At 35.1% G+C, this 14,678-nt stretch overlaps 1 protein-coding gene across 1 annotated transcript; it reads left to right on the top strand.

The window, feature by feature from the left end:
* The first annotated feature begins 1,077 nt into the window (after positions 1-1,077).
* On the top strand, positions 1,078-10,953 carry LOC122749281 (ubiquitin-conjugating enzyme E2 N-like). The gene is made up of 2 exons (XM_043995562.1): positions 1,078-1,556; positions 10,824-10,953. Exons 1-2 carry the CDS (start codon positions 1,078-1,080, stop codon positions 10,951-10,953), a joined length of 609 nt encoding a protein of 202 aa, XP_043851497.1.
* The last annotated feature ends 3,725 nt before the right edge of the window (positions 10,954-14,678 follow it).

Genomic DNA, 14,678 nt, shown 5'->3' with positions numbered 1-14,678 from the left:
GCCTTGGTATCACATATATGTGAAATAGGTAAGATTACTCTGGTGAAGAATCTATTTAGACAGGACAGGATAGTTGTCTTCTGGTCAGTGAAGTGCTTTCATATGGAAGTAGCATGCAATTTATTATGTAAAGGACATGAATTTAATTAGGAACAATAGGTTAATATTGCAAATTGGCAGATTTATGATTGATACAAGGAAAAAGTTCCTAATATTTAGACCTAACCTAAAGTGGAATTGGCTGCTTCAGATCTCTTTCACTAGAGGCCTCAGGAAAAAAAGAAATTTAAAAAAATAAAAGAGAAAACTAGATGGCAATTTGGTGCATGTGATATATAGGCCATTCATATTCATCTGCAAATTGTACTACCCAGCCTTTCTCTAAGTTCCCTTGCAACTGTGAGAATCTATACTATAATCAGCTAAAGTATTTTTGGTATTGTATTCCATTCTCTTCATGTGAACCTGATTAGATTCTAACATGTCATTAAAAGTCTTCATCCTTTAAGCCATATGATCAAAATTATACTATTATTTTTTCAAGTTAACTGCCTCCTTAGTTTTTTTGTTTTGTTTTGTTTTGTTTTTGGTGGGCCAATGAGGGTTAAGTGACTTGCTCATGGTCCCACAGCTAGTAAGTGTCAAGTGTCTGAGGCCACATTTGAACTCAGGTCCTCCTGAATCCAGAGCCAGCGCTTTATCCACTTTACCGCCCATGTGCCCCATTGTTAGTTTTTTTTTTCTTTCAATCATCCATCTCTCTTCTATAAAGATAATTATTTTTGCAAACTAATTCCATTAATTTTGAAATAGTTGGAAACTGCCCAATTTATCATCAGTTAAATATTACATTTCAAAAGAATTTAAATTTTCTAACTTCTTTATTTTCATTTTTTTGTTTTTCCCCTTTTACACCTCCTAGGCATCTATTTTTAGGAGCACTAATGGTTTAAAGAAAGTTTTCTTGACATTAAAATAGAATTGATAGTACATATAGTTCTACTGGGGACTTCCACCTGTGCCTGAGGCGAGCAGAGCTGGAGACCAGACCCTGAGACTGAATTTGGATCAGACAAGATGGCCAGGCTGCCCTGCAGGATTATTAAGGAAACCCAGCATTTGCTGGCAGAACCAGTTCCTGGGATAAAAGCAGAACCAGATGAAAGCAACACATGTTATTTTCATGCAGTCATTGTAGGCCCACAGGATTCCCCCTTTGAGGGAGGGACTTTTAAACTTGAACTATTTCTTCCAGAAGAATACCCAACGCCAGCTCCTAAAGAATGTTTCATGACCAAAATTTATCACCCTAATGTAGACAAGTTGGGAAGAATATGTTTAGATATTTTTAAAGATAAATGGTCTCCAACATTGCAGATCCATACAGTGCTGCTATCAATCCAAGTTTTGTTAAGTGCTCCCAATCCAGATGATCCATTAGCAAATGATGTAGCTAAGCAGTGGAAGACCAATGAGGCCCAAGACATAGAAACAGCCAGAGCACGGACTAGGCTATATTTGCCATCAATAATATTTAAATTCAATCTCAACATCAAGTATGCATCACTTCTCCTGTTCTGCCAAGACCTCTTCCTTTTTTGTTTGCATTTAATTTAGAAACATTACAGACTAAAAACCCAGACCAACTTCAGTCCTTTGGTGATTAAATGCCCATTAGCAAATCTCTGTCTTGTCCTGATTCACTGTTGTAACGCATGAGCAGAGGCTAGAAGTATCATATAGATTGTTGTGAAATTGTTTAAAAGCAGTGGTCCAGCTCTGCTTTTATTCATTTCTCCCATCATGGTTTAAGTATCAGCACTGTGAATGAAAGTAGTTGTCGGTTAGCTGCAGGGGTATGTCTTTTCTTTCTTCATGTTTTGTGGGCTCCTTTTCCCTTTTTATGGTGACACTAATTGCATTGGTTAAAGCAGCTAACCAATTGTACTTTAGAATATGCCCTCTAGCCAAGTCTAACTCCTTAGATGCTGTAGATGGACAAGCTTGGTTGTTTGAACAAAAATGGGAACATTAAATATCACAGCCCTCACTAATATCATGATTCTACTGTCAAGTGTAATAACCTCCCTTCAAGAAAAGCTTGTCATCATTTTGTATGGCTTGTCTGGAAACTTCTGTAAATCTTATGTTTTAGTAAAATATTTTTTGGTATTCTAAAACAAATAAAAAAAAGAATATAGTTCTACCATGAGATTCCATTATACAATCCTTATTATCTACTGGGATAGCAATATGAAAAGTAGTGAATGATTATACTATTTACTATTTTTCATAAATACCACATTTGCTTTTAAAAGGAAAAACTTAAACTTTTTGTTGTTCAGTCATTTAAAATGTGTCTGATTTTTCATGTTTCATTTGTGAATTTCTTGGCAAAGATACTGGAGTGGTTTTCTCTTTCCTTCTCTAACTTATTTTGTAGATGAGGAAACTGAGGCAAACAGGGTTAAGTGACTTGCCTAGCAACATAGAGATAGTAATTGTCTGCAACTGGATTTGAATTCAGTTCTTCCAGATTCCAGTCTCAGTGCTCAATCTTTTACTCTACTTTTCCTTAAAACTAAATTTAGCAGAAAGGAAATAGTATTGTGTATAAAAGTATGAATAATTACTACATTTTGTTGTGATGATTCTTTAAATATCACTCTAATGGCAGAAACTAAATATCTGCCCATTGTCCATTGTGTCCACTGAGTGGCTTTATCTTTGACTTTTCTTTTACATATGCTTTAATGTGTGCATAAAGCTTTGATTTCATTGATATGCACAAACCCTCCAATTACATAGACTGCAAAACACCCACATATTTTGGTCCTTGTCTCTCCATATTTTTGTCCTTGTCCTTTCATCAGGGGTCTATTGGTACATGTTTAGCAATCGGCTCTTCTCCACCATCCCCCAATGAATAAAATAATATAAATATAACACACTTTTAATTTTAACATGTTTTAACATTTCCATCACTTTCTTTAAGTCTAGACAATGAACAAAACAATTAACCAAAATATGATTTATACCATGCACTGATTTCCAAATTATAAATATTTACACTTTGGAAATTTAGCAATTATCCCTAACCAGATCAAGTAAAAACTGTCTCACGAAAATCTCTTCTTCCTAAAATTTCTCTATGAGAGATATCCCCAATGTATTACAGGGTTTACTATATGACTTTAATAATTATAAGGTCAGTATGATAGGACTTGTAATGTCCATATTTTGATCCAGGACCTCATAGTGTGACCACTACATTTTCTTTTCCAATCATACATACATCTTCAAATTCTATAAAAAATGTTAGTGTTGAAAAAAATGTATGTAAATGAATTTTGGGCTTTCTCCTATCATTTTTTATTCACAGTGTGATTAAAATGTTATTGTTATAGAAAGAGGATATTTTCTGCTATTTTACCATTCCAAGGATTATCATGATCAATGTTTCTGTCATTTTTATTCATAAAATTCTTCTTATTTTAAAGTACAATTTACTTACATTAACTTTTAAGTGCAGTCAATATAAGAGTTCAACCCTGCCATTTGCTTATTCTAGGAATGAAATCATCATTATCAAGGCAAAGATTGTAGGGTCAAGTTGATCTACAATATCTTATACTTCTTAGCATTTTAAGCCATTTAAAGTAGGGGGAGTAGAAGTTATAAACACACTGAATCAAAATAATAATAATAATAATGATTATGATTATCATGATAATAATAATAATATACTAAAGTCATAAAAATTCACTAATGAAACAGCTTTAGTAGTTTCATGAGAGCTGGGTGGGGGACTATTTATTTCCCTTTTTCTTAAGCATAGCTATGTGCTAATGTTCAGAGCAGTAGCCACTAGCCTAGAAACAAACCAGGAGAACATTTTATATAAAAACACAGAACTAAGAAAGGATTAATTTTCTTCAAGAAAGACAAAGGATTCCAAAGATTCCAAAGAACTTAGTTTGAAATAATACCCACCTAACAGAAGCAGATTCAAGGAGCAGAATAAACTTAGAGAATGGGAGGATTTGTTTTTGTTGAGTCTGTATGTTTTTTCTTGAATATGTATGTTTGATACTGGGATATTATTTCCTTTCATTTTGTTTCTTCTAAAATGTCATTGTGGGCAAGAAAGAAAAAAAATGTTTGATGATTTAAAAATAAAATTAAATGAACAAAACAACAACAAAACAAAACAAAACAAAATAAAAACAAACAACTGCAGCTGAGACAATACGTAATTTTTTCAGTGCTTTCCGTGTTATAGTATTTGGAATACACATTTTTTTTTTTTGCTTTTTACCTCAAATGTTATTTACATTTTCTTACCTGCCAAGGCTTACATGCTATCTTTAAAAGAAATACAAGCTAACCAAAATCCTACCACACATAAAAATAGAAATCAAAAGGAAAATATAGATATCTTAGAGTTTTAGTTCCTACCATCTTGTGTCCCATGAATAGATAATTGTTTTTCCCCTTCTATTCAAATCAGAATAATAATTTCACATTTTCTTACTACATATATCTTCCTTTTTCATATTAGGTTAAAACAGAAAAAAATATAACATCATGTTTATTTGGTTAATGTCTAACATCTCTTCATATAGGAACAGGATGACACTACAAGGTAGATCAAGTAGAAGTTTTGAATTTATATAGGAACAGAACACATATTTAAGACACAAACCACTCATAGGTACTTATGAATACCTAAAAGATAATATAGAGAAGCAGAATTTTTATTATACTCTACCAGGAAGTGGACAATTATAACATTAAAACATGAAACATTTAACAGAACTGATGAACAGATATTCCATCTTCCTCATAGTTTGGCAGTGCCCCCAAAGTCCCTCTATATCCATCCCTTATAACAAAGCATCTCTAAACTAGGGTTCATCCTTCTGGTGGTGGTCATTTTCTCCTCTGAGAGGTATAATAACTTAGAGAAAAAGTAGTCCAGTCTAAAATGACTGAAGCATTGAGGCATTCCTTTATCTCTCAAAGGCATTTAAACTACATTCCAGGCTTAGGATCGCCCTTTGGTCACCCAAGTATAGTTAAATAAATACAAAGCAGAAAAGAAAACAGGACATTGTGATTCAAACTTAGGTTCACCTAGATGAACAACCACCATAAAGTCCATGGATTCTCTCACTTTCCATGAGAAGAGGAAGAGAATGAGAATTGTCTATTCCTTTTCTAGTCTACTGAGTTTCTACCTCTTCTTCTCTGTAGCCAGTCCTCTTTTGATGTATCCTTCTTTACATGCTATAGCCAGAGGTAGGCAGCTAGATGGCATACTGGATAGAGCACTGGCCCTGGAGTCAGGAAAACCTTAGTTCAAATATCACCTAGGACACTTACTAGCTATATGACCATTGGCAAGTCACTTAATCCAAACTGCCTTAAAATATCCAGGGCTATCTCCAGTCATCCTCAAATATATCATGCCACTGGACCCAGATGATTCTGGAGGAAAATGTGAGGTTAGTGACTCTGAACAGCCCTCCCTCACTTAAATCCAATTCAGTGTAAGTCATGACATCACCTCAATGTCATGCCTCTTTAATTTCATGGTCCTCTTTGAGAACAAAGGACAAACAGCAGCAACAGTTAGAGGCACTCAGGAATTTCTGTGTCCCCTCAATGGGTCAAGCAGAACTGAGCATGTATGTTCCCAGAAATTACCAAGGGAGTTCTATTACCTTCATATATGTTCCATGGATTGTACTCTAGCCAAAACACAGAATTTGTTGGCATGGAAGCACAGGATGTACCCACATTGAGGAAAATTATACATTCTTCTAGCATTCTGAGTATATTTCAATTTCAAATTTGCCATTTCATTTAAAAGGTAACTGAATACTCTGTATCATTAATAAACATTTCCTATTCCCCTGACAATTGGCAGTTTTTATCTCAGAAAATTTCAGGGCTTCAAACAAACTATTCAAACTTTTCCCTCTTCCACCAACAAATAGACAATATGTAGATATGGTGCTATTCCATATCAGGATATTAGGATCAGAATAACTAGAAATACTTAGCCTATAAAAAGGAAATTTTGGAGGCCATTAGATAGCTATTTATACATAACTGAAGCACAGTTATGGGAAAAATGATTACACTTACCTTCCTTGACCACAGATGGCAAATTGTATGGCATAAAAGGCTGGGTGCTGTACTTCAAGTCAAAAGTTGGTTCAGAGATATTAACTAGCCCTGTGACTGGACACGTCATGTAAACCTTTCTCGGCCTATATTTTCTTCATCTAAAATGGGGATAATAATGAGGATAGTAGTGAGGATAAAACCAGCATAATACAAACATACATACATACATACATACACACATGTGTGTGTTTTCCTCATCCAAAAATGGGAATACTGATAGTATTTACCATATAGTAGAAAGTATAGATTTTTAGTGAGGCTAAATCCAGGAGAATGCACAGACATACACACACACACGCACACACACATATGTTTTAGTGAGGATAAAACAGAGAATAACATGCATACATATACACACATATATATGGTACACACATACATATTGGGTGTTTGGATATATTTGTTTATGTATGTATATGTGTGTGTATAATATAAAATTATTTGCAAATATTAAAACAGGAGGAGGAAGAGAAAAGGTGGCAGGCAGGAGGGGAATGAGAATCAGAGAAGCAAGAGAGGAATCAGAGAGGATATTCTGTAGAACCCAGAATATCTAAACCCAGAACATTATCTGGGATTGGGGAGTTTAAGTTATTAAATAAAAAGAATACCAGTGTTGGAAGATAACTTAGAACTAACCTAGTCCAAGCTTTACTTGACCAATAATCCTTTCACAGTGTCTCCCCAAAATAATTATCTATTCTGTTACTTTTGTTGTTGATTTGTTTCAATCAAATCTGACTCTTAATGAACTCATGCTGGGTTTTCTTAGTAAAGAGACTGGAGTAGATTTCAATTTCCTTCTCCAGATCATTTTACAGATAAAGAAACTGAGGCAAGTAGGATTTTTACTTGCTCAGGTTCACACAGCTAGTGTCTGAGGCCAGATTTGAATTCAGGTAGATGAGTCTTCCTGACTTCAGGCCCTGCATTCTAACCACTTTGCAAAATACCTGCCCCATTACTCATTTGAATATACCTTATTTCAGAGCACTCTCCAAACACCATTCCTATGTCTTCAAGCTGAGATCAAACAGGTTAAATAAATTAATTATTTCTTATAAATGGCACCACTGAAAATTTTTTTTCTCCAGGATAAAGATTCTTTATTCTATTGATGTGCATATGACAGAAACTCTATTTTCCTTTCTTTTTTATTTAGAATTTTTTTTACCTAAATTACACATAAAAACAAATCTTGCCATTGAACTTTAAAACTTTGTGTTCCAAATTTTCTTCCCACCCCCCTTAAGAATGCCAGCAATCAAATAAATTATACATGGGTAGTCATGCAAAACATTTATACATTAATCAGGTTGTGAAAGAAAATAGACAAAAAAACTTTTGAAAAAGGAAATAAGAAAAAAATTATGAAGTTTTCACATGAAATAATCAAAGATACCTATAGTCATTTGAAAAAAATGCTCTAAATCACTATTGATTAGAGAAAGGCAGGTCAAAACAATTCTGGAATACCATCTCACACCTATTGGATAAGATAACAGGAAAGCAGAGGAAAATGATAAGTGTTGGAGGGAATATAGGGAAAATGAGACAGTAATGCACTTTTGGTAAAGTTGTAAACTGATTCAAACATTCTGTAGAGCAATTTGGAACTATGCCTAAAGGATTATAGGGCCTTGCATACTCTTTGACCTAGTAACACCACTACTAGTTTGTTATCCAAAAAGAGATAAAAAGCAAAAAGTTGAATTTGAAATTGAGAAGATGCCTATCAATTAGGGAATGGTTAAACAAATAATGGGATGAGATTATGATGGAACCCTTTTGTGTTATAAGAAATGATGAGCAGGATGCTATCAGAAAAACCTGGAAAGGTTTACATGAGCTAATGCAAGATGAAATGCACTGAATATAAAATAAAAGCAATATTGTAAGATGATCAGCTGTGAATGACTTAGCTATTCTCAGCAATAGAATGATCCAGGACAGCTCTGAAGGATTTATGAAAAATGCAATCCATCTCCAGAGAAAGAATTGATGGTTTCTGAATAGAGAATGAAACATATTTTATTTTAGTTCTTTTTTCTTAAGGGTTTATTTTTGTCTGTTTTCTTTCACAACCTCACTGTGGATTTGTTTTGCATGGCTACACAAGTGTACCTTATATTGAATTGCTTGCATTCTTAATTAGGTGGGGGGAGGGAGGGAAGAAGGGATATGGGAATACAAAGTTTTTAAAATTGACATTAAAATTGTCTTTACATGAAATTTGGGAAAAAAATTAAAATATAAGTAAATGTAAATAAAAAAGGCAAATAAGTAAATAAACAAACAAATAGATAAATGTAATAAATGAATGAATAAGTGAATGAATGGATAAACAAATAAATGAATAAACAAACGCATAAAATATAGATAAATAGGTGAATAAATGAATGGATGAGTGAATAAAATGAATGAATAAATACTTGAGTGAGTAGATGAATATAGAAAAAAAGAAAATGAATGCTTCACTAAGAAATTTATTCTTTCTTTGATTTCTTTACCAAGACTTCCTGAAATTAATTTTTCAAAGATCTTTGTAAAGTAGCTCTGGAGAAGAACTTAACTCTTCTCTCTACTCAAAATAACTCATCTTTACAAGCTGAATATATTTTTTTGAGAGTCAGTGAGGGTTAAGTGACTTCCACAGGGTCACATAGCTAGTAAGTGTCAAGAGACTGAGGCCGGGTTTGAACTCATGTCCTGCTGAATACAGGGCTAGTGCTTTATCCACTGTGCCACCTAGCTGTCCCCTACAAGCTGAATCTTAAAGGTATCATTTTTGTCAGAGAGGAAAAAAAAGTGTGGGAAGTAAGGGACGAGATGCTTTTAGAAAAGCAAGGGTTTCATGTGTGATACTGTTGAAACAAAGAAAAAAAGCAGAGAAAATTTTGGAATAATTATTAATCAATTAATTAATTCGTATATCCAGCAATCAATAAATTAATGGTCAGTGGTTTCTCCCATTAATCAAAGACCCCATAATGAAGGCCCTGAGAGCCCTAAATACCATTCTGAAAGGGAATGTCCCTGACAAGTGAAAATTAACCCTGACTCTTTGATATTTTACTAGCATTTGGTCTAGAAGTCTTTTGCTCTTCATGTTGAGAATATGGCTTGAATATGAGACATGGCTGCCTCTAGCAATCTGAAAGGTGAATCCATCTCAATCCAGACCTATCTGGCTGGTGTTCTCCTTCATGATATAGGTCATCCTAAACTCTAATGGAGAGTTACAAGGACAGGGACTCCTCTACCTCAGACTAAGAATTTACCCAGGCTGGATTCTGTTTGTACTCTCAACAGATATTGGTCTCCTAGGTGGATAGGGTCCCACATAAAGAAGATGAGCATATTCATTCAGTGCTAGAAGGAATCTCATCAAAGAGTCATATCCTTCAGAGACTGACTTAACAAGAACTGGGCCTTAATGAGGAAATGGGAGAAAAGCCTTGATCACAAATTAATAATGTTATTAATATAATGATATATTAATATGTTCTCTCATTATCTAAGTAGCTTTATATGAACTGTTTCATTTTGATTTTGCTATTTTAAGCCACCTGCAGAGGTTAAAGTAAATAGATAATAATACGTGTTTATTTATTATTGCTTATATGGAATGAATGGAAAGGAGGAGAAATAAAAGTTAAGATGAAGAGTTAGGGATCTTCTGCAGAATTCTAATGATACAGGCTTGACCTAGAAAGAGGTGATGATAAAGATGAACAGGTTGAAGTTTCAAAATAAAAATAATTGTTGTACTTCATGTCAGATTGTAGCCAAGAAAAGTAAGAATGAAATATGTTTTTGATATTTTACATATGTGTAACCAGAAAAAATAGTGGTACCATTATGATAAAGATTAAAAGTAGAAGAGGGAAATCATTTTTTCTGTCTTTGTTTTTCAAAGAAGGGAAGTCTAGTATTTCTAATTGATGATGTCATAGTTAAGGAGATCTAAGTCTGATAAATTGTTCAGGCCACTACTTCACAGGCATGAAGATGGCAATCAGAGGTATAAATCAGTAAGCTTCAGGGGACAGTAACACAGAGAAGCAAAGAGAATAATTCAGTCTTTAGTTTGCAGAGGAGTACAGGTCAGAAAGACAAAGAAAGGAATTGAATCAGAGAGAAGCTTTAGAGATTATCTAGTTCAAACTTCTCCTAAGCCCTCATCCACCACCCCCACTATTTTTTTCTTTTTAATGTGGGAAAACTCAGGCCTTCTTAGACTTATTATCACTGATATTTGCTATTTGTGTGAGTCTTCGCCAACTAATATATCCTGCTCTTATTCAGTTTCCTCATGTGTACAATGGAAATGATAATTTAAGCTATAGTATTTATCTCACAGAGTTCCATGAATATCAAATAATGTATAAAACAGAGAATTCTCTGTGGATCTTAAAGCTGTTTATATATGTAACTTAAGACTACTATAAGGAGGCAGAGCTAAGATGGAAGAGAAAATGCCTCACCTGAGCTCTCCATAAAAGCTCTCCACATACCTTTAAATAAAGTCATAAGACAATTCCTGGAGCAGAGTGAAATTATTTTCCAGCCAAAGAAAACTTAGAAGAGCAGTAGGAAAGGTCTATTTTTTTCATTTTTTTTTCCAGAGCACACTCCAGCAAAGGTTGTGCCAACACAGACCAGGCCATAGCAAATCAGGAACAGTCCTTGGGAATCACTGAATCAGCAGTTACAGTAACTGCTCCTCGAACTCTCAGCCAACAGATATTAATGTGATTGAAGAGGTATCTTTGCTGGCCCCAAAGAAGAACTTTGTTGCTTTGTCCATACTCTGATCAAGGATGCAATTCTGGTTGGCAGTCATATGTTGGGGAGGAGCAGTAGCACACCAGAACTTTTGGCTGCAATGGAGTGGGGACCCTCTTCACAGTAACAAGGCAGAAAAGAAGGCTTGTGGTTGTTCATAGACCAGAGCACAGGACAGGAAACTAGTAAACACACATCTCCTTAGATGATACCACCTTAGAAAAACTGAAAACAGGTCCCTAGAATTATCTCTGAAAACAGCTCCATAAAACTGAAGCTTGGGACAGTACACTTTTAATATTGGAAGAAGAGTCCTATGTTAAGAAAGAATTGAAAGTTAAGAAATAGGTTGGGAAAAAAAGAAAACAACAGAAAATAATTCTGACCAAAGAAAGTTACTATGGTAAAAAGAAGAATTAAATGCACACTCAATAGAAGATAACAAATTCAAAGCTCCTATCACCAAAGCCACCAAGAAAAATGTGAACTGATCTCAGACTCTTGAAGGCTCAAAAAGAACTTTAAAAATCAAATGAGAGAGGTAGAGGAAAAGTGGAAAGAGGAATGAGAGTGATGCAAGAAATTAATGGGGGCAGCTGGGTGGCACAGTGGATGGAGAACCAACCCTGGAGTCAGGAGGACCTGAGTTCAAATCCAGCCTCAGTCACTTAACTCTTGCTAGCTGTGTGACCCTGGGCAAGTCACTTAACCCCAAATGCCTCACAACAAAAAAGTTTTTTAAAGAAATTAATGAAAAAAGAGTCATCAGTTTTGTAAATTAGACACACACAGAATACTGAAGAAAATAGCAGCTTAAAAACAGACTAGACAAAATATTAAAAGAGGTATAGAAAGCCTTGAAAAACATGGCTGGCTAAATGGAACAAGGGGCAAAAATTCATTGAAGAACCCCTTAAAAAGTAGAATTGACCAACTAGCTGTGTGAACCCCGGCAAGTCACTTAACCTCAATTGCCTCACCAAAAATAAATAAATAAATAGATAGATAGATAGATAGATAGATAGATAGATAGATAGATAAAGTAGAATTGACCAAATGAAAAAGGAAGTACCAAAGATCACTGAAGAGAATCATTGTTTCAAAATTAGAATTGACAAAATGGAAGCTAATGCCTTTATAAGACATAAAGAAACAAACAAAGAAACAAACCAACCCTGAAAATACCACTACTATGTCTGTATCCCAAAGAGATCATCAAAAGGGAAAAGGAACCACATGTACAAAAATATTTATATCAGCTCTCTTTGTGGTGGCAAAGAATTAGAAATCAATGGAATGCCCATCAATTGGGGAATGGTTCAAAAAATTTTAGTATATGAATGTATTGGAATACTATTGTGCTGGAAGAAATGATGAGCAGACAGATTTCAGAAAATTCTGGAAAGACTTAAGTGAACTGATGCTGAGTGAGATGTGCAGAACAAGCAGAACATTGTACACAGTAACAGAAACATTGTGTGATGATCAACTGTGATAGACTTGGCTCTTCTCAGGAGAGCAAGGATACAAGAAAATTCCAAAGAACTCATGATGGAAAATGTTCTCCACATCCAGAAAAAAAAAAAAAAACCTGTGGATTATGACTGCAGATTAAACCATACTCTTTCTACTTTTTGGTCATTTTCTTTTTTGAGGTTTTCACCTTGTGTTCTGATTTTTCTTTCACAATGTGACTAATCCAGAAATATGTCTAATGTGATTTTATATATATAACCTATACCAGATTGCTTTCTGTCCTCGGGAGGGTGGCAGGAAGGAAGGAAGGGAGAAAAATTTGTAACTAAAAATCCTGGCTGTAGTCCCAATTCCTTTGCCCTCTGGAATATCATATTCCATGACCTCCAGTCCTTTAATGTAGATGCTGGTAGATCTTGTTTCATTCTTGATGAAGCTCTACAGTATTTTAATTCCTTTTTTTCTAGCTTCTTGCAATATTTTCTCCTTGACCTGGGAGCTCTGGAGTTTAGTTATAATATTTCTGGAAGTTTTCCTTTTGGGATCTCTTTCAGGAGGTGATCAGAGGACTCTTTCAATTTCTATTTTACTTTCTGCTTCTAGAATATCAGGGCAATTTTCTCTGATAATCTCTTGGAGGGTGGTGTCTAAGCTCTTATTTTGGTCATGGTTTTCAGGTAGTCCAATTATTTTCAAATTATCTCTCCTGGATCTGTTGTCCAGGTCAGCTGTTTTTCCAAGGAGATATTTCTTGTTACCCTCTTTTTTTTTTAAATTTAGTTTGATTTGATTTACTCTGTGTTGGTTTCCTCATAAAGTCACTAGCTTCCGTTTGTTCAATCCTAATTCTTAGGCAATTATTTTCTTGATAGAGTTTTTCTATTTCCTTTCTCATTTGGCTTTTCAAACTGCTGACTTTTTTCTCATGACTCTCCTGCATGTCTGTCATTTCTATTCCCATTCTTTCCTTGACCTCTCTAAATCTTCCTTCTATCTCTCCTACTTTCACTTCAAAGTGCCTTTTGAGAGCTTCCATGGCCTGAGACCAATTCATATTTTTCTTGGAAGTTTGGATATTGGAGCTTTGACTTTGTTATTATCTTCATCTTCTGAGGGTGTATTCTGGTCTACCTTTCCCCCAAAGAATTTTTCAATGGTCTGCTACTTTCTCTGCTCATCTTGGCTGCTTATTTCTTGGCTTTTAATTTCTTCTTAAAGTATATTGCTGCTTCCAGGACACATTGTTCCAAACTACAGTGTGGCCCAGGGGGTGATTGGTCTTCTTTTCATCCTACCTGCCCTGTGAGTAACCACGGCCACTTTCTCTTTGACCTGGAAACAGAAGTCTGAATGAACTCTGATGCTCTATGGTCAGAAGCTTGGTGTGCCTGTGCCCCTCCCACACTGGGCCACCATTCAATTCAGAAGCAGGGTGCTTTGCCCCTACTCTAGCAGAGATTGCAGCCACTTCAATCTGGCCAACTGCTGAACTACCTCACCGGGCCATGACCCAAGCCTCAGAAGAAGCCACTGGCACTGAAGGCTCAGAGTTGCTTGAAGCACTGTCTGTTCCTGGCTGGGTAGGACCATGAACTGAGGTATTCAGCCAGATCGGCAGGTGATCACCATTGCCCTCTTTTGCTGAAAAAATAGTCTCACTCTGTTCTTATGTGCATTAGGGTGCTCTGTTTTTTTGTTTGTTTTTATGTTTTTTGTTTTTTACCTTCCGCATATTTGGAAGTGAATGGATGGGTTTATTGTGAGCTTGTGGGAGTCACAGCCTTTCCTCCAGCATCTTCTAAAAATCCTCTGAAAACAAATGTTGAAAACTATATTTATATGTAATTGCAAAACATGCTTTTATGATTTAAAAAATAGAATTGAGTAAATAGAAGATAAAGACTTTATGAGACATCATGAAACAAGCAAAAAAGCTGAAAAATGGGAAAAAAAAGACTAGGAAATATTATATTGGAAAAATAATTGAATTTGAAAATAGAACTAGCTGACATGATTTTAAAATTATTGTACTACCTGAAAGCCATGATAAGAGAGAAAGAGTGTGAGAGAGAGAGAGAGAGAGAGAGGGAGGGAGGTGGGAGGAGAAGGAGATAAGATGGGATGAGGTGGATGATAGAAGCAATGGCAGACTGTGTCAGGGGATAATCAGAAGTAAAATATTTTGAGGTTGATCTGACTTTCAACTCTTTCATATCTAC

Source organism: Dromiciops gliroides, chromosome 1, assembly GCF_019393635.1.
Source record: "Dromiciops gliroides isolate mDroGli1 chromosome 1, mDroGli1.pri, whole genome shotgun sequence".
Taxonomy (NCBI): Eukaryota; Metazoa; Chordata; class Mammalia; order Microbiotheria; family Microbiotheriidae; genus Dromiciops; species Dromiciops gliroides.
This window is presented reverse-complemented; position numbering and strand designations above follow the sequence as displayed.

Bases quoted from the DNA above. Each gene is read 5' to 3' on its own strand.
- LOC122749281 (XM_043995562.1), top strand. From the start codon at position 1,078: ATGGCCAGGCTGCCCTGCAGGATTATTAAGGAAACCCAGCATTTGCTG. The intron at 1,557-10,823 runs GTATGCATCACT...TTTTTTTTCCAG, and splicing joins AAATTCAATCTCAACATCAA to AGCACACTCCAGCAAAGGTT.